Below are 18,860 nucleotides of genomic sequence, written 5' to 3' on the forward strand. Positions count from 1 at the left end.
AGTCAGAGGGCAACTAGGAGGAAAAGAGGAGGGAGTGAGAACCTGGGGGCGGTGGGACACAGATTCGATCTCTCGCAGAAAAGAAATCATACCTTAATGGGAAATGCTGAAAACACATCTCATATCCAGTAGTTCAGAGGTCCAGCAAAATTGGGAACAAGTTGGGCATCAACATGAATAATGATAATGGAATATAACACATTGAATACAAAAATAATCCATGAGTTCATACTGATTTCAAGAAAGGGGCTGAGGCTAGGGCTAGGAGGAAAAGACTTTCTTTATAAAACAATGCCTGCTAATGTAGAAGAAATGATGGAACCAGAAAATTACTATTTTGTAAGTACCAAAATAATAGTGGATTCAGTAATGGCTCAATGGGTGTCAATATCCAGATGAAAGATTGAGGCAAAACAAGATTCATGAAGTCTCAAAGCATCACCCCACAGATTACTCACAAAGGGAATGATGTGTTCAGTGGGGGAAGTTTGCAGACACCACCTTCCCCAGGTAATCGCACTAACACCATCACCAGCAACAGGACAAACTGCTAGCTAGGTCTCCTGATGAGGTGCTCTGAGTTCATATCACCTATGGAATACTCTCATCCAAAATGTTTCACCTGATCTAATTAGGCAGAAATAATCAGAAAAATCAAACTTGTGGGCATTCTGTGAAACAACTGGCCTGGACTCCTAAAAGCATTACTGCCGTGAAAGACAAAACAGGTCTAGACTAGAGAAGCTATATTTGATTGGATCCTAAATATTTTTAATGCTAAAAAGGACATTATTGGAAAAGTTGCGTAAACCTGAATATGGAATATTAAAATTTATTGCAAAATTTATTGCAGTTACAAATTTCTCGAGTGTGATAATAAGTGTGTGTGTGTGGGAGGGGAGATGTATTTGTTTATTTACTATTCATAGAAATGTTCTTGCTCTTAGGTGACATGTGTTGACACATTTAGGGATAAAGCGCCATAATGCATGCAGTATACTTTCAAATGGGTTCAAGAGAAAAGAAAGAGAGAGAGAAAGTAAATATAACAAAATGTTAACCATTAGTTAACCTAAGTGAAGGATACATATGCGTTCATTGTACTATTCTTTCAATTTTTCTGCAGGTTTGAAATCTTTCAAAATGAAAAGTTCAGGGGAAAAAGTTAAAATTTCAAAAATGTTGGTACTTAAAAGAGTTACCAAGTTATCTAGAAAAAGTAGTATACCTGACTGCTAAATAACAAAAATGAAGTATAATTCTATTTATAGTCTCTTCAGTAAAATTAATGAGCCTCTACTTAGTTATAATTTTTTTTTAATTTCCTTGATTTAGACTAGGCACCACAAACTGATAGCCAACAGGCCACCAATCAGTCAGTGTTTTGGTTTTTGTTTTTCGTTTTTACTTTAAAGAATATATGTGCCCTCCCTCTCACCAGAATCCCCAACACTCCCCATAATCTTCCACTGAGACCACTTCACTCTTTATTGCACACCTGGCCTCTGCAGTTATTTGAATTTGTAACTCATCATTAAACTACACCTATACTTTCCAGATGCTAAATCTTCCCAGGTGATACTGTATGCCAAATGCTACTAGCTGCTTAATTCATTTCTTCTTCATTGCTAATAGTACTCCAGTTTGTTAGAGTAACAATGTGCCCAGTTAAAAAATATACAAATACCAAGAATTCCTTGTAGCTATGGACGGCCAGGTAACACAGTTCTAGCAAAGGACATAAGAGAGACTATATATTAAGCTAGTTTCTGTATCTTCTGCCTGATTCTCAGAGATAGTAACTGACTCACCTGCAAGTACACCTTTCGTATGTAAACTAACCAATCCCAAACCGTACCCCCAATCCCATGGCTTTACCTGGCTCTTATATTGCCCTAATCACCCAAGAGCTAGGCATCAGACAACCAGGGGAAGACCCCACAGACCAGAGTACATAAAATTATTCAAACTAGACCATGGTAAACCTGCTTACCCTGCCTTGCCCATTCATTCCTGAGAAAACCACAGTAAAGGCTTTCCCACCAGTTCCTCTAGCCCTCTCTTCCTTCTGCCTTCTCCCACCTCAGGGTTCTCTGGTGTGACCCTGTGTGATATGTCCTTCTCTCTCTTGGGAACTGTAATAAATTATCTTTTCCATGGCAATCATCTCCTATTGGTTGCCCTCACTATACCCGAACAAAACAACAACATCTACATTCAAAACAGAGTAGAGCTTCTGGAAAGATTATCATCTTCCTGATAAAAAGGACTGCGCTCAACTGGCATGCACCTTTTGCCCTCTGCCTTTCTTAACTTCCTGCGTAAATGTGGCACCTCAAGTTACATAGCCTTCTTATGACTACAGACATGAGAGCCACATGCAAAGGATAACCATGGAGGAGCACAGAAAAGCCCATTCCTTGAGTAGCTGTGCCAGCCCTGACTGACTGCCCGAGATTCTCTATTACAGAAGAAAAAAATCTATTTGATTAAGCTGCCATAAGCACATTCCTGTTACTTGCAGCCAAAAACAATTATGATTAATACCCATTACTCTAACAACTGTTATATTGATCCCGGACACCTAGTAACAAATTCATTGATGCTTGGCCAGTTACAGAAAGAGTATTAAACACAAACGCTAACTATATTGAGCACTCAACAACAAAAACTTCCTTTATTCTTAAAAGAATTTCATATCACATGGCTGGAGCTCAGAAAAGAAACCCTGAAGAATACATAAGCTGAAAGATAATGGTGAAATCACTCCTATACTTTGTCAGCAGCAGATAAGACAGCAGCGGTTTTTCTTCAGATGCTACAGAAAAATACCCTTTTACTTGAATTCTTCATATTGTTTCTTGAATGGGGACAGAGCTCTCTGTTTTATAACACTTTTGTATTGACACAGTGTGGATCCCTTATCTTGGATTTTCTGGGTTTGAATTGAATGTTCCATGCATTATGATGTATGTTCAAATCTTTCCCCCATTATTTAAGACATGAAGTTTGTGCCAGAAGATAAAGACATGAAAACATAAAAGAAGTGTTTGTGATTTCTTTGCCAAATATTTATTTTTGGCATTTATTGACATCAAACAAAATGAAGACATTCTTAGCAGAAATGTTTAAAGGTTTTGAATCAAAGTCTCTAAACGATTTATTATTTCCAAAATTCTAAAAATAAAAAACAAACCCGAATAAAGGAAAAGCAGAAAGGCTACTGGATTCCGAAACAGAATGGTGTCTTTCATTTCATTTTTGCCTATATATAATATTTACTGAAAAATGTAAAAACAGAGAAGAGGTAAGATTTGTTTGTTTATTTTTTCAGTATAAACTACATAATACACCAACGGCTAAGATAATAAAAATCTTGTTGTGTAATACAATTTATAGTGCTTTCACACAAGATTATTTAGTTTGCTTTATCGGCAACAAATAAAAAATAGACAAATTTAAACTTTCATGGTAGAGAATAACAAAGAATCATCTGGTATGGGATTTGAGGCTGTATTATTTGAAAATGCACAAACTAAAGAAGCATGGGATCTATTTTTGCCATAATTTGCATAAAATTATTTCCTCAAACTTTGTGTGAGTGTAAAAATAAAATCTAAAATTAAGAGCTAAATTGAATAGAGACTGGTTACTGCTAATCAGTCGACAAACTATAAAATGTTCTTGTCTAGCGTGCTTACCAGTATCAGGTCCAACATACACTCCAAAGCTCAAATCAGCGACACTGAGACTCTACCATAACATTAGAGAGTACTAAGTTGGTCCTATTCCTCAATAGAGCAAAAATTAGTTGATACAAGTTGTCTATTATTACACTTGGAATGTACCAAAGTCCAATTTCTGAAATTAAGAAAGAACAAGTTTGAAGAAATGAACTTGATTTTGGCCAGAGGCTCTCCAGGCAGACTCCAATTTAAAAGGAAGCTTTTTCAAAGGTTACTAATATACTAGACATGAAGTGGTTTTTGAAATTTGTGAATATACTTTCCCGTAAGAATAATGGTGTAAATTGTACTAAGATTATCAAGCTACCTCACAGACACCTATTAATCCACAATACTGATGAAATATGGATCAGATTTCTAAAAGTAAAATCCAATACTTCTGAGCTCCTAATTCAAGGTTGCTGAATTGTTAGCCAAATATGATGGATTGTGCTGACTTCATGCCACGGAAATTTCAGCTCACCCAACCTGTTTGTCTTACAATGCTGCTTGTATAACCCACGCAATACACATGTGAGAACATCGTCCTCAACATTAATATATTATGATAGAGACAACATAGTGAGTAAAAACATACGCAGAGCTTAGGAAGACAAAACTGGGTTTAAATCCCCACTTGGGACTTCGGTAAATTCTAGGGTCTGAATGGTTACTTATTTTGTCCAGTTCAGCAGACATTTCTTAAAGACCTATTCTATGCCAAGCATTCTTCATAGTGTGTCTAGAAGTAGTTTTCAACTCTGGTTATGCAACAGAATCGTCTTCAAAATACAGATATTCAAAATAGTCTTTTAAAAATAGAGATACCCAGATACTACCTACAGGATCAAATTACCAGAGAAAGGAACTAGGACAGAGGTATGGAGGCATATGAAAAAATGGCATATTCAGGTTAAGTAGTACATGGCAGATGGTAACTTGGAGACACTGATTTAGAGGGGAAAATTATATATATATGAAAATGATATATCTATGAGAATGACTCAAATCTAAAACTGTGACAATACCAAATGCTGATGAAGATTTGCAGCAGGAACTCTCATTCATTGATGGTAGAAATACAAAACGGTACACCTGCTTCAGAAGACGGGGCAGTTTTTTAGAAAACTAAACACATCTGTACTATACAGTCCAATAATTGTGCTCCATATTCACCCAAATGAACTGAAAACTTATATCCACACAAAAACCTGCACTTGGATGTTTACAGAACACCTTTATTCATAACTGCCAAACTTGGACGTAACCAAGATGCCCTACAGTAAGTAAATGGACCAACTGTGGAACATGCAGACGATGGAGTATTACTCATCACTAAACAGCCATGAAAAGCCATGGGACCTTCAGTATCCAGATTACTAAGTGAAAGAAGCCAATCTGAAAAGTCTACATATGTGTACGGCATGATTCCAACCATATGACATTCGGGAAAAGGTAAAACTATGGAGACAGTAAAAACTGGAGTAGTAGCCAGGGGTTGGAAGGAAAAAGACAGATGAATAGAAAGAGCACAGAGGATTTTTAGGGCACTGAAACTATTCTGTGTGATACTACAGTGATGGATACATGTCATTACACATTTGTCAAAATCGAGAGAATATACACCAAGAGTGAACCCTGGTGTAAACTATGGACTTCGGGCTTCGGACGATAATGACATGTCATAGAATACACCGCTGTGGAACAGAATGTTCACAGTGGGGGAAACTGCACATGTGTGGGGGCAGAAGGTATAAAGGAACACTCTGTACTTCCCACTCAATTCTGCTGTGATAAATAAAGCATCTATTTTAAAAAAATAAAAACTGGAAAATATTGTAAAAGCAATGTCTGTGAAAGTGAAACAGGATCACTGATGTTATGTGATTATCCCACAGGTCTTGTCAGCACTTATCCAGTTCTCCAATATGCCTACACTTTCAAATCTTAGAGGCTTAAATCATACATTTCATTCAGTCTGCAAGGACCGTCCCTCCATGCCTACCAAAATTCTAACTGTTCTAAGACTTCCCAGTCAGTTCAGTATGTCACTGGCATATTGAGGCAGTAGTCATTTGTGACACTGTCATTTATTATTGTCCCTGGGTTTATTCCCTCCCACTTCACTCAAGCTGCCTGCCAGACTCCAGTCCCACTTGAGGTTGTAATACATTTAGTTACTTGCTTCTCTACGTTTCTCATACTTACTAAACTGTAAGTTTCTTAGGAGCAAGGAGTTGTGTATTTCTTTCATCCCTCCTATCGGACTATAGTATATAATCATCAACTATTTTCTGAATTAACTAAAACATTGGTCAACAAAACAGGAAAAATGTTAACATTTAATCCATCATGAATGTTTCTCCTTAAGCTTTAACATGTTAAAGAATGTTTCTCCTGCTTCTTTATTAAAATTTACTTCCAAACTCTGTATCCTTTTCACACCTAAATTACAAGTAGACTCTTTTTTGAGGATTGGAAGAGTGAGTGTTTGAGACACAGAAAAGGAAGAAAGAGATCACGTGTTGAAGACTCACTAGTGCCAGGCATTGTATTCAATAATTAAGTGAGGGAGGAGTGCTTGGCACCTCCCTAGGGACAAACCTGTTGGACCAGATAGGAGGAGCATTCCAGGACAGCCAGTGAGATTCTGCAACAAGCAGAAACAGTACAGAGTTGCCAGAATGGGGAGCAGTTACTTTGTGCAAACTTTGAAAGTTACAGCAAGGACTCTTCACTTACAACTGAAGAGTCCACATGAAAGCTCGCCACTAACCCACCCCTAACAAGGCCTCTTCTCTTTTTAATTAACGCAGTAGATTCAACAGCACCTGCCTTTAGGAAGATATTAGATACCTGGCACTGTCCTAGTTCCTTCGAGGAAAATAGCTCATAAAGGAATGTCATATAATCCCTGCTACCAAAACAGAATGAGGAAAATTTGAAATCAGAAACAGTAGTTTTCACTTAAGAGTATAATAACTTTTCAGCTTTCATTAAAGAAAAACTATAAAGCAATAGTTTGGCCTAAAGGTACTCTGTTGCTTGAGATGCTATATTTTAAAAATCTTCTTTTTAATTAAATTTATTTAAGATAGTTGTAGATTCACATCTAGTTGAAATAGATAATAAAGATCTCTCACACCATTTACCCAGTTTCCCCCTGCAGTAACATCTTACAAAACTATCACAATCAAATATTAATATTGATAAGGTTGAGATATAAACATTTCTATCACCACAAAAATCCCCTAGGTTGCTATTTTATAACCATACCCAATTCCCTCCTGCTGTCCTCCCCCCTTCCTTCACCCCTGCAACCACTAGCCTGTTCTCCATTTTTATAATTTTATCATTTCAATAATGTCATGTAAATGAAATCATACAATATATAACCTTTGGGATTGGCTGTTTTCACCCAGGATAATAATTCCTTGGAGATTCACCCTGCTGTAAACCCTTTTAATTTGTACAGATCATGACAGAATTACAACCTAGTAAGTAAACAACGACCTTGGGTTTGCTGATGACTCACACTAAAGCAAAGGGCACAATAAAATTAAATTCACTCTGCTCTGTTATCTATAATTGTTTTCCTGCCACTGTAAAGACATAGACATTCTCGTTGTCAAAATGTTTTACCACTAAGACTGTTTTACATGTCGAAATTATAAACCTGTATGCTTGTGGGGCTATAGTTTTGTGAAACTTGTCTCCAAAAAACATGGCTAGTTAAGTAAGAGCTCAAAAATCATCCTTATTATAATTAATCATTTCATATGGATACTAACTTACAATGAACTTACTGAGTTTTCCCACTTAGAACTAAGTCCTTGCTCTTTCTCACACTACCAAAAAAAGAAAAAAGAAAAAAAAAGAAAAAGAATCCTGACTGAAATTGCTGTTGTTTGAAAAAAATGCCCTCATGTTGGGTTTAACCACACTGCAGAGAAGAAACACATACCTCTGTCAGCTCCAAATTCTTAAAAACCTCAAGATGATTTGTTTGCACTTCAAATTTTTCCTTCAATGCGTGGAGGGTATCGTTCATAACCACTTCTAATATCTGCCAAACTTGGCAATAGAATCTCATCACTGAATGATTATTTGAAAAGGAAACGCAAAATCCAGACCACATAATTGACTTTCTACTCCTTACCATTTTCAAAACCAGAAACCAAACAGGCTCATCTCACAATAACAAACCTCATCTCACATCTCACAAACACAAAAGATCAAGCTATAAATAATAAAAAGGTCTATAACCTGTTGGCATGTTGGTAAAACATAAGCCTACAACTCATCGATCTTTTAACCAGATCTGTAGTTCTCTGTGTTGGTGATACAATTTGTTAAGCAAATCAAAACTTTTTAGTTACCAGACAAAAGATTTCTAGATGAAGCACACGCTTAAGTTTCTAACTTAGATAAAGAGAGAGAAAGGGAAGGGAGGAGAGAGCAAACCGCTCCCCCGGCCCCGCCCCAGGCAGTTCCTTCAAATGTTTAGGAGAAAAATAATAATGTTATTTAAACATTTAAGTAATTACTTGCCCAGCAAAACAAAAATAAATAGCAGGTATACTTCAACTTTCTTAATTAACCGTACTACACATACATATATGTACCCAGACACACACACACACACACACACACACACACACACGCCTCTTTAGGACTTACTTCCTAATTACAACTTTGAATGCCCACTCCTTTTCCTGCTTGGAGAAGGATCCCAAGGTTAACACCAATGGTTCCATTTAGCCACTGCTGTTAACCAGGATAATAAATTGTCCACACTCCTTACTCCCTAGCATTAGCTCACTGACACAGATTTGTCTCCACAGTCCAAGAGAAAACTCCTAGAGGGCTGGGACCCACGTCTCATTCACATTTGCATGCCCCACAGTGCTAGGATCTACAGATGTGTTGCACAAACTGGGCACTGAAAAAGAAATGCTGAATGTTAAGAAAACAATATACATATACATATATAGACAGATCTATAAAACTCCAAACTGCAACAGGCCAATTTCCTAACTCCCACTAAACATGCCAAAGAAGGTAGAGAACAAATACATAGCTCCGTGGCACAGTGTGTCCAAAAGCTTATGTGTGCCCTTTAAATAACCCATCTGTAGCTCAATTTTCTCATCTGAACAGTGACCTAACTCATATGGTTTGTACTACACACTACATAAGGGTTAGCTACTGATACGACTCAAAAAGACTATTACAGTAAAAGTAAGGCCACGCAGTCCCACAAAAGAGGCCAAAAGCTTAAAAGGAATTATTCTAGAAAAGATAAAACCGGAGGTTGGCAAACTTTTTCTGTGAAGGGCCAGATACTACTGTAAATATTGTGGCTTGTCAGGCCGACGGACAATCCCCACAATTGTGGAGCAATTATTCTCCCTGAAACCGGCAAAAGGGTTGTTGTTGTTGCCTTTACATTTTAAAACTTAAAAATCATCCTTCGTACTCGGGCCCATACCAAAACAGGCTGGTGTGGGCCATAGTTTGCCCACCTCTGGGTAAGATTATAATGATGATAACACTGATCAGTTGCTTTTTAAAAGCAACATAAGGAAAACGTTTGTGAGTTGATTCAAGTTGAGTGAAAAACGTGCTGCCCCCAAACTTCTAAAACCCAGACAGGCAGGGCTGGCGCGGTGGGGCATCGGGCCGGGCCGGGGCGTCGGGCGCGAGGAGCCAGCCAGGACCAGGCACGGCTCTCCGGGTCTTGCCCAGCCCCCGGCCCCACTTACTCCCAGCAGCGGCCCGCGGCCAATCACCGTCTCCCCGGGCGCCAGGGCCAGCCGGGGGCCGCCGTCCTGCGGCTGCAGCTCAAAGCCCCCGGACATGGCGGCGAGGCTTCGGCCCCTTCGCCAGGAGACGATCCCCGCAACCGTTTCCGCCTTCCCTGGCCACGCGCGGGGCCTGCAAAGGCGGCGGGAAAAAACACAGGGGGAGGAGAGCAAAGACTCGGCTCCCGCGCGTCGAGTCCCGGCGCAGTAGGGAACCCCAGCGACAGGTCCCCAGCCCCGCCCCTCCGCTCGGACCTGTGACGCACTCGGGGATTCCCCTATCACACTTCCTCAAACTAAGGTTTAAAAGCCCCGGTTAAGACCACCCCCCCCACCATTCTCCCCGCCCTCCAGGCTTGGAGGACGCCGGACCTTGTAGTCCATAACGCCTTCCTTCTCCTTCTTTGCCGAGCGGAGGCCCCCTGGGAAAACTACCAATCCCAAAAGGAAATGCGCGCTCCTCTCTACGCCTGCGCGAAATCCCAGTCAACAAGAGGTGGGGTTAGGATGGGTGGAATCAGAGGGACTGGTCTGGGGAGTGACTCAAAGGCCAGAGGATGTAAATCACCGGAGGAGAGGCTGCCAGAGCCCAGCAGGTAGGAGGATCTTCCCTACTCGCTGACATCGGGCTGGCAAGCTCGGGGGCCCGGACCCAAGCCATCGCAACCTCCGCTCAGAGGCGCGGACCTGAAATGACAGTCGGTGTTCAGAGTTGTTATTGTTCACTTGTCAGTGCCCCGTGTTCTTTGAACTCCGGCAGCTGCAGCCTGGGCGAGGCACGCAAGAAGGGTGGCTCAGATGAGACTCGGGGTCATTCCTGCCGACCTGAGGGGTCTGGACAGGTTAGGGGCTCCCTGAGAGCCGGGAGGTCCGAGCTGCCCCGGATCCCTCCCTCCGTGTGACACCTGGGGCGAGCTCTTCCCTAACTAGAGGCAATTTGGCAGCGCGGCTTGGTTCCTGAAAAAGAGGCAGAAGAGGGATACTTTTGCAGGCATCCAGGCAAACTTGGATTTAGAAGAAGAAAGATGCCCACTGGGGTTTCAGGGACCTCACCAAGGCACCCCCTATTGTTAGACTCAAAAGCCTTCATCTGACTGCTGTGGAGAAACTGTGACGGACAGGACGCATTTTATTCCCCCACTGAGATCATGGGAGTAGTAACAAACAAACAATAACGTTCTGCTAAAAGGAGTCTTTTCAAGAATATGGTAGTTTGGCTTTGGTTGGTATTGATGGTGAGAGAGGGGAGGTGCCTGGCAAAAACTTGTGGTTGACTCATGAACTTGTTTTTACAGTTTGCTTTCTTCCCCAAAACCTCAAGAGGAAGTCCTCTGATGAACACAGACCGACGTTGAAGTTCTAACCACCATCGTTAATTTGGATCATACACAACCAAATGAATGGGAGCAATTGGTCTTGGCAAATCCAGAAATACAGGCTGAGGAGCTAAACTAGAAAGCGGAATTGTTGTGAGCCAAGTTAAAAGAAGATTTCAGCTGTATCTCAAACTCCTCCTCCGAAACCACCACTCCCTATTAGGAAGTGCAAAATGGAATAAACTGATTGTAAGTAAGTATAAGCTATCTTTATGTGCAAAAATAGCTCCATGTTTTCCATTGATTTCAGAAGCCTACACCATGTACCTTAGGTAAATTAGCTGACACTGGACTTTAAATCTTTAGTCACATGCTATACCTTGCTGAATTATAAACATTGTTTATAGCTCTTAGTTCCTGTTGCTTGATGGCCTCAGTGACTATTATCCTTGGTTTATAATTAACTATGTATGTAGGTAGCTTCAAGAGGCTATTTCTAAAACGCTAATCTTATAACTGAATAGAATATTTGAGTTATAGTGTCATTATGTGTCATTATGACACTGACCTCAACCTTTTGTCCATTTCAGATAGTGTTTATGTCAAAGGTTTGCATCTACGCATTAGGTACAAATAAACAATTCTTATATAAACTACTAAATGTCCATCAGGTTTATGATTAAGTCAAAAATTGTAGATAAAGGAACTCAATAACAAGGCATCAGCTCCCACAGACACCAAGTGTTCAAGAGTTTAATAGAATTGAATTATATACATTTTCAAAGGTATTTTCTTTTTAAATGATTTTTATTTATGTATTGGGGTGACAATTGTTAGTGAAATTACATAGATTTCAGGTGTACAATTCTGTATTACATCATCTATAAATCCCATTGTGTGTTCACCACCCAGAGTCAGTTCTCCTTCCATCACCATATATTTGATCCCCCTTACCCTCATCTCCCACCGCCACCCCCTTACCCTCTGGTAACCACTGAACTATTGTTTGTGTCTATGAGTTTTTGTTTCTCATTTGTTTGTCTTGTTCTTTTGTTGTTTTTGGTTTATATACCACATATCAGTGAAATCATGTGTTTCTCTGCTTTTTCTGTCTGACTTATATCGCTTAGCATTATACTCTCAAGATCCATCCATGTTGTCACAAATGGTCCTATTTCATCTTTTCTTACCACCAAATAGTATTCCATTGTGTATATATACCACAACTTCTTTATCCGTTCATCTATCGAAGGATGTTTTGGTTGTTTCCATGTCTTGGCCACCATAAATAAAGCTGCAATGAACATCGGAGCACACGTGTCTTTATGTATAAACACTTTCAGATTTTTTTGGTAGATACCCAGGAGAGGGAGTGCTGGGTTATATGGTAATTCTATTCATAATTTTTTGAGGAACTTCCACAGTGCCTTCCATAGTGGCTGCACCAGTCTGCATTCCAAAGGTATTTTCAATAAATATTTGGAGTCAAATGTGTTTTCACAATAGTCATTTCTACTAAACTCAATAAATTATAGTCTGTGAAGAATCACTTCTCTTTTTTAGAAAATGTTCTTTGGGAGCGGAAATTCCAATGTTTAGAGACAACCCCTTTTACTAAAAATATTTTTAAAAAGAAGAGAAGTAACATGCATTGATTGCCTCCAATGTGTAATTCGGATGTGAGGCTAGATGGTTTACATGTTACCCCTGTTAATCCTTGCAAGAGCACACAAGAGGAGTATCATTGGACCCATTTTACAGATTGAGAATCTCAAGTAGAGAAAGTTAAAGTTCTTTAAATCATTCCCAGAAAGTATCTGGCTCAGAGTGGGTTCTGTAGTCTTACCTGAAGAGACTAAGTATGTTTAAACTCTGCATTTTAGGTTACATATGATGATAATTTACTAAAACATCAAACTATGCCGAAGAACTTGAAGAGGAACAATAATTCAAGAGTTTCTGACATAGGATTGAACTCTTTGGATGCTGAGAAGGAAAACAAAGAGTATCAAAATAAGTTTTTTGAACAGCTACCTAACGAACTTTACGTACAGATTTTCAGTCAGCTGGACATGCAGAGTTTGTGCAGGGCTTCAATGACATGCAAGAGGTGGAATGCCGCAGTAAACCACAATGACTCCTTATGGGAGCCTCATTGCTTGGCTGTGAGAGTTGTGTGCAAAAGAGAAATAGATGACGATCGAAAAAGTGGTTTTTCCTGGAGGGTAAGTTTCCTTTTGGTGGTCTGCAGTGTTCGTAACAATATGGTAGGTTTGAACCAACTCTACCTTCTATTTGGAAGAGTTAGGATTTCATAAACAAAATGACATACAGAGTGTGTTGGCTTTTTGACTTGGTGAATTATTCTATTCCTGCAAAACACACTATCTCCCATCCATCCTTCTACATTTTTTAAATCCTAAATTTGGGCATTTTTGTCTGTTAATTAGAAGGATAGTGGCTACTTCTTTTCACTCCACGTTATCCAAAACCCCCAGCAAACTCTGGTGCTACACACACACACACTCACACACACATTTATTAGTATATGTGCATATCAAAATACTTAATCTTTTTAGCCCTGTCAATCAGCTTCTCTGGTTTCAAACAAACTCACTAACCAACCACCTACGACATTCTTTGATGATTATGGTTTTACCTCTTTCAGGACACACTACTGAGGAATTACCAGAAGAGTAGAGTGAAACTTGAATGGCTAAGCGGAAGATACAGCAACATATGTTCTCCTGTTAGCCTACCAGAAAAAATCATGTACCCAATGGATGCAGAAACATGGGGGGAAATTTTAGAAGCAGAACTGAAAAGATATGCAGAAAAATCACAAGCAGATCTCATAACTTTGAGAGTTTAAAACTAAAATGACTCTGAGATTGCAAAAGATATAGCTTTATTCTTTTTTGTTTGTTTATCTTTTTAAATATTTAACATTTAAAAGAAAACTAAGTAGAAAATGTTATAAAAGTAAAGTCTGTTTTTACTTGACACTTTAGAAAAAAATATTTTTCTGGTTTTACTGTAATGTGAAAAAATCATGAAATAGTATTTATATGAGAAATACAATGCTAATAGAGTAATTCCAAAATGTATTGTTTCATGTATATGTCTTAATATATTGTGGTGCTTTAATAATAAGAGAGTTTGATTGGTATTTTTTGCTTAATGATAATTCAAAAATTCTGGAACCCATTTGAAGAAATTGACTTAGAGATTCTTTAAGTGGTAGGTATAACTAGGCTTCTGGGGAGACTTATTTAAATGAAATTAATAACAATATGCTTAAATGTATAATAAATTTGTGTTTCAAAAAACTAAAATTTCCATTTCAGTGGAATTAGATGGAATTGTCAAACATTGAAACCATTTTAAAATGTGCTAAATTTGTGATTTATTTTCAAATTAATCTGACCGTAGGGCTAAAACTTGTGAGATTAAAGTTCGCATTATTTGCCTGTAGACCTGGAATTGCTCTCAGGGACTGAAAATATATGGAAAGTTTTCAGAACACTTAACTACATCAGAACTGCACTTTTTTTAGTAAACCTCACTTTCTTTCTGACAGCCTCGTAGCACCATCTAGTGTCCTACTGAAGAATAACCAAAAGGACCGTTCCTTTTTCGTTTTCTCTATATTCAAAAGAAAAATATTGTTTTAGGGAACCCTAAAAACCTGACTGTATTAAAGTTTATAGCTTTCCAGGAACCTTTATTTCAGCTTTTGTTCTCTTTTTCTTAAAAGTAGATGATATAGTAGTATTCACTATACCAGATTGTTCATTCTGAATCTGTGGTCAGCACTATAATAGAAAGTGTCAACAAAACATTTTAGTTAGTATGGAATTTTCTTCTTAAATTATGCTGTATAGCATGAAAAATAAGAATCCAGGAAACAAGTATTTAACAAATAAGCAACTATCAAAAAGATGCCCCGCTCTCTACAAATTTCCTTTGTAGTCTCAAGCAAGTGATTGATTGTCTCTTACTGTTTTCTTAGAGTTGGCAGAGGCCTTAAAGATCAGGCAGTCCAGTCTCCAGGACTCTTTGGCACTCCCCTCTACAGGAATGTTCTTCCTCTCACCAACTTTAATTCTTTTCTTGGCAATCTTTTTTGTAAAACTCATCATCTTGACCTGGAAACCATCCCTAACTTTTACTGTTCTGGGTTAAGTGGCCCCCTTAAGGTTCCTGCAGTTCTTTGTACATACCACTCTCAAAGCTGTCCTACTACATTAAATTGTCTGCTTTACTTGTCTGTGTCCCTTTTAAGACTGTGAGCTTCTTAATGTCAAGGACTATGTATTTATTTTTGTGTTTCCAAAGCCTGGAACATAGTAGGTATTCTATAAAGATTTATTAAATTATTTGTGTATTATTTATTTTAATTTTACCCAGAATATATAATAAAAAATAATTTACTATATTATTAATGGTTAAGATAAGATTGTATTGAAATGCAATGTACAATCTATAAGCTACATGGGATACTTAACATTAATGCTAATATATGAATAATTGTTCTAGTCTTCTCAAAAGCTGTAAGAGAAAAATAGGAAAGTAGGAATGTTTTGTTTTATTTTTTTTAATAAACATTTGAAAATGCACTTAACCCAAAAGTATCACTTATTACCTGCAATTATTGGGTCACCTCAATAATTACTTTTACAAGTTATATAAATAATCTTTAGTTTGGTTTATGTAGTAGTACTGCATTAAAATAATTCTTTGTATTATAAGTTATGGACTAAGAGCATAGTCTACACTGAAAGGAAAGTTTTGGAACTCAGTGATAAATTTTATGGTATAGGCTTAGAATTAAATGTATATTTATCAGACCAAGCCATTAGCATCTGAGCACGTGAGTGGGTGGAGTAGCATGAAAGGAGTGCTCTTACTCATAGATAAAATAATATGCTGAGTATACACAGTTTGTAAAAGAGGCAAGATTATTGGAATAGAGTATCATGCAATTTCCAGTGTTTTTTTAATATTGAATCAATTCAAGTTCTATTATTTTAAAAAATAAATTTAGAAACTTCTTTTTTAATTGTTTCTGGTTTATAACCTAATCTTAGACCAGGACATAATAATCAATAAAATATATATGAATATAAACTTTACACCTTAGAATATTCACATATATATAAGCCTAATTTGAAAAATACAACATACCCTAACCACTTTGATTTCATCATTGCTTGGACATTATATAATATCGCTCTCCAAAATTTTAAATGCCCTAATAATATTAACAAAAATAAGATGAGTAGTAACATTAGGATATGGATTAGAAAAAATAATGCATAAGATGGAAGATGACACATTTTTATTTAAAGTAGAGTTGAAAGACCAAAAACATCAAATGGATGAAAGTACATCAACAATAGACAAAGTTGATTTATAGTTTATTTTTTTCCAAGTCAGGATCCAAACAAAATTTACATGTGTATATTTTTTTTATGTACCTTTAATCTCTTTTAACCAAAAGTGTCCCTGCCTTTGGTTTTGTTTTTCAGGATATGGCCTTTTTTGTTGTTGTTGTTAGAATTCAAGTTCGTTATCTTATGGCATGTTCTGTAATTGATTTGTCCGATTGTCTCTTCATGATTTGATTCAGTTAAAACATAGTTAGCAATTATTCTACATAGGTGATGTAATAATATACTTCTTATTGCATTACATTAAGAAGCACATAATGTCTGATTGTTCTACTGTGTTAGAGGGTAAGTCTGAATATTTGACTGAGGTAGTAATCACCAAATCTCTCCACTGAGAAGGATAATTTTCCATAAAGCCAAGATTTCTTTTTTCAACAACCTTTTCTAGAGTGTTTCCCTATGCCAAATGTTTTATAGACATTACTTTCTTTCATCTTCACAATTAATTAGACTTTCAAAGAACACAGGGAAATCATCTCCAAATTCTTTTCCAGGCAATCTAAAATTAAATAAATTTCATAAAGACGTTAAACCACAATTTAAAGGCAAATCTCTTTGACTTCAGAAACCAGTCAAGCTTGTAACAAGTATAATGCCTTTTATAATTTTGACAGTTAGTTCTTACATTGAAGCAACATGAAGGACTAAGACTAACAAGGAACGTCTCCCATAACAAATGTCTGGAAACTCTGGGGGAAATTTATATTAAATCCATAGAACTTACATTTCTGCTAATGGCAGAAACAGATAATTCTGACAAGCCTTCCTACTTAGGACAAATTAAAAAACTTCAGAAAAATAATCTACTTGAAGGCATCGGAGAGCTAACAAGATAGTAAAGAAATATTGGATCGGCATCTGGGGAAAAAAAGAGAACTTAAAAGGTAAACTCATGATTGAGGTGAATCTTGCATGGGTGCACTTGCCAATTTCTGTGAGAGCATCTAAGAGATTAAATAGATCTTGAAATCTATTTAAGGCTAGTGTTCCTAAGACATTTGCCGAATTCTGAAGCTCTGAGGGATTGGAGGCTAGGAAACTAAGCAGAGAGCCTCTGAGAAGCAGAGAGGAGTTTGTACATAGTCTTACTCTCAGTGATTAGAACTGAACACCTGCCAGAAGCAGGGGCCCAGGTGAAAAAACTAGTGTCTCAGTTGGAACCTTTGGAGGGCACCAGCCTCAATTCAGCTAAATCCCTAATTTGACTACGGTGAACAAATCCCTCTGCCTCGTAAATATACATATATAACTACTATATGTATATAGTAGTTGACATTCATTATTGTTCAGCTTCAGCTTCAGGTGTACAGTGCAGTGATCAGGCATCTACATCATCCCTGAGGTGGTCTCTCTAATGAGACAAGTGTCCATCGGATACCCTACAAAATCTTCACATTATTGATTACATTCACAGCATTAGTGGAAATGTAATGGCTGTGTGCGATGTCAGAGGGGTAGTGGATGGGGGAAGCGAGGTTTCACTGTGTGAGGGATATAAATGATAAATGTCTAACTATTACATTGTTTTGTGCACCTTAAACTAATAAAAAATGTTTAAAAATAAATAAAATGCTGATGTAGAAAATTTATTTGAAAATTAACTATAAAAAAATAAAATCCCTCTGCCTTGCATAGAGCAGGGCTTTTATCACCTCTAGAGGAAGATAACGTCACCGGGAGCCTCTGCAGTTTTTCCTATACAATGTCTGCATCCAATAAAAATCCACCAGGCATGCTAAAAGACAGAACTAAATGACTGAAAGAAAAACAAAGTCACCAGGATTTAGTCAGTGTAGTTTGCTGACAAGGACTTCAAAATAACTATGATTAATGTGTCCAAGTCAATGTAGGAAAGATGAAGGAAACAGATAAAGATGGAGAATTTTACCGAAAATTAGAGGATAAAAATGAACTAAGTGGAAATTTTACAACTGAAAAGTACAGTAACAGAAAAGAAAACTCAATACATAGGTTTAAGCAGATTAGAACACTGCAGAAAAGAACATTTGTGAGCTGGGAAAGAGAACAATAGAAAAATGCTGGAGCTGAAGCACAGAGAGAAAAAAGAATTTTAAAACAAGGATTTAGAGACTACAGTTCAGAATACAGGCATACCTTGGAGATACTGTGGGTTCAATTTCAGACTACCGTAATACAGCGAGTGTCACAATAAAGTTAGTCGTGATCTTTTTGCCGGTGGAAGGTCTTGCCTTCAATTTGTAAAAAAGCACAACATTTGTGAAGTGCAATAAAATCAAAGCACCATAAAACGAGGCATGCCTTGCAAAGGTTTAATATATTTATAATTGGACTACTAAAAGGGATGGAGAGAAAGGTAACCCCAAGTTTCTTTCAGCTCAGTGGGACATGAAGGAGGTCTGAGAAAGTTTCCATGCCCTTTGAGAGAGCTATAGAAGTAGTTGAGGAGTAAGGTAACAGACCCCAAAGCAGAAGCCGTGGGATTGACAGTCAAAACCAGGTGAAAAACAAGATGCTGCAGAGTTAGAGCACTCCAGTATAGTGCGACTTGAGATGGGCCAGAGTCAGCAATGGGAGGGCCAC

At 37.8% G+C, this 18,860-nt stretch overlaps 2 protein-coding genes across 5 annotated transcripts in view; one reads left to right on the forward strand and one right to left on the reverse strand.

The window, feature by feature from the left end:
- The window catches only part of APLF (aprataxin and PNKP like factor), an 81,360-nt gene extending 71,575 nt beyond the window's left edge, over positions 1 to 9,785 (reverse strand). Inside the window, exon 1 of one of the 3 annotated variants that reach the window (XM_081068412.1) lies at positions 9,491 to 9,785. In XM_081068412.1, the coding sequence (XP_080924538.1) occupies positions 9,491 to 9,586 (96 nt within the window). In that variant the 5' untranslated portion in view covers positions 9,587 to 9,785. The remainder of the gene's footprint in view (positions 1 to 9,490) is intronic. The other 2 variants (XM_081068413.1, XM_081068414.1) reach the window with 2 other exon arrangements.
- A 219-nt stretch (positions 9,786 to 10,004) lies between these two features.
- Positions 10,005 to 15,472, forward strand: FBXO48 (F-box protein 48). Of its 2 annotated transcripts, XM_081068030.1 has the most exons (4): positions 10,005 to 10,125; positions 10,825 to 11,094; positions 12,729 to 13,070; positions 13,514 to 15,472. In XM_081068030.1, exons 3-4 carry the CDS (start codon positions 12,765 to 12,767, stop codon positions 13,715 to 13,717), a joined length of 510 nt encoding a protein of 169 aa, XP_080924156.1. In that variant the 5' UTR covers positions 10,005 to 10,125; positions 10,825 to 11,094; positions 12,729 to 12,764; the 3' UTR covers positions 13,718 to 15,472. The 2 variants fall into 2 exon arrangements, with proteins under 2 accessions (XP_080924156.1, XP_080924157.1); XM_081068031.1 differs by lacking the exon at positions 10,005 to 10,125 and having other exon boundaries at positions 10,976 to 11,098.
- The last annotated feature ends 3,388 nt before the right edge of the window (positions 15,473 to 18,860 follow it).

Source organism: Rhinolophus hipposideros (genome assembly GCF_964194185.1).
Source record: "Rhinolophus hipposideros genome assembly, chromosome: 12".
Classification (NCBI taxonomy): domain Eukaryota; kingdom Metazoa; phylum Chordata; class Mammalia; order Chiroptera; family Rhinolophidae; genus Rhinolophus; species Rhinolophus hipposideros.

Bases quoted from the DNA above. Each gene is read 5' to 3' on its own strand.
- FBXO48 (XM_081068030.1), top strand. From the start codon at position 12,765: ATGCCGAAGAACTTGAAGAGGAACAATAATTCAAGAGTTTCTGACATA. The intron at 13,071-13,513 runs GTAAGTTTCCTT...TACCTCTTTCAG, and splicing joins AAAGTGGTTTTTCCTGGAGG to GACACACTACTGAGGAATTA.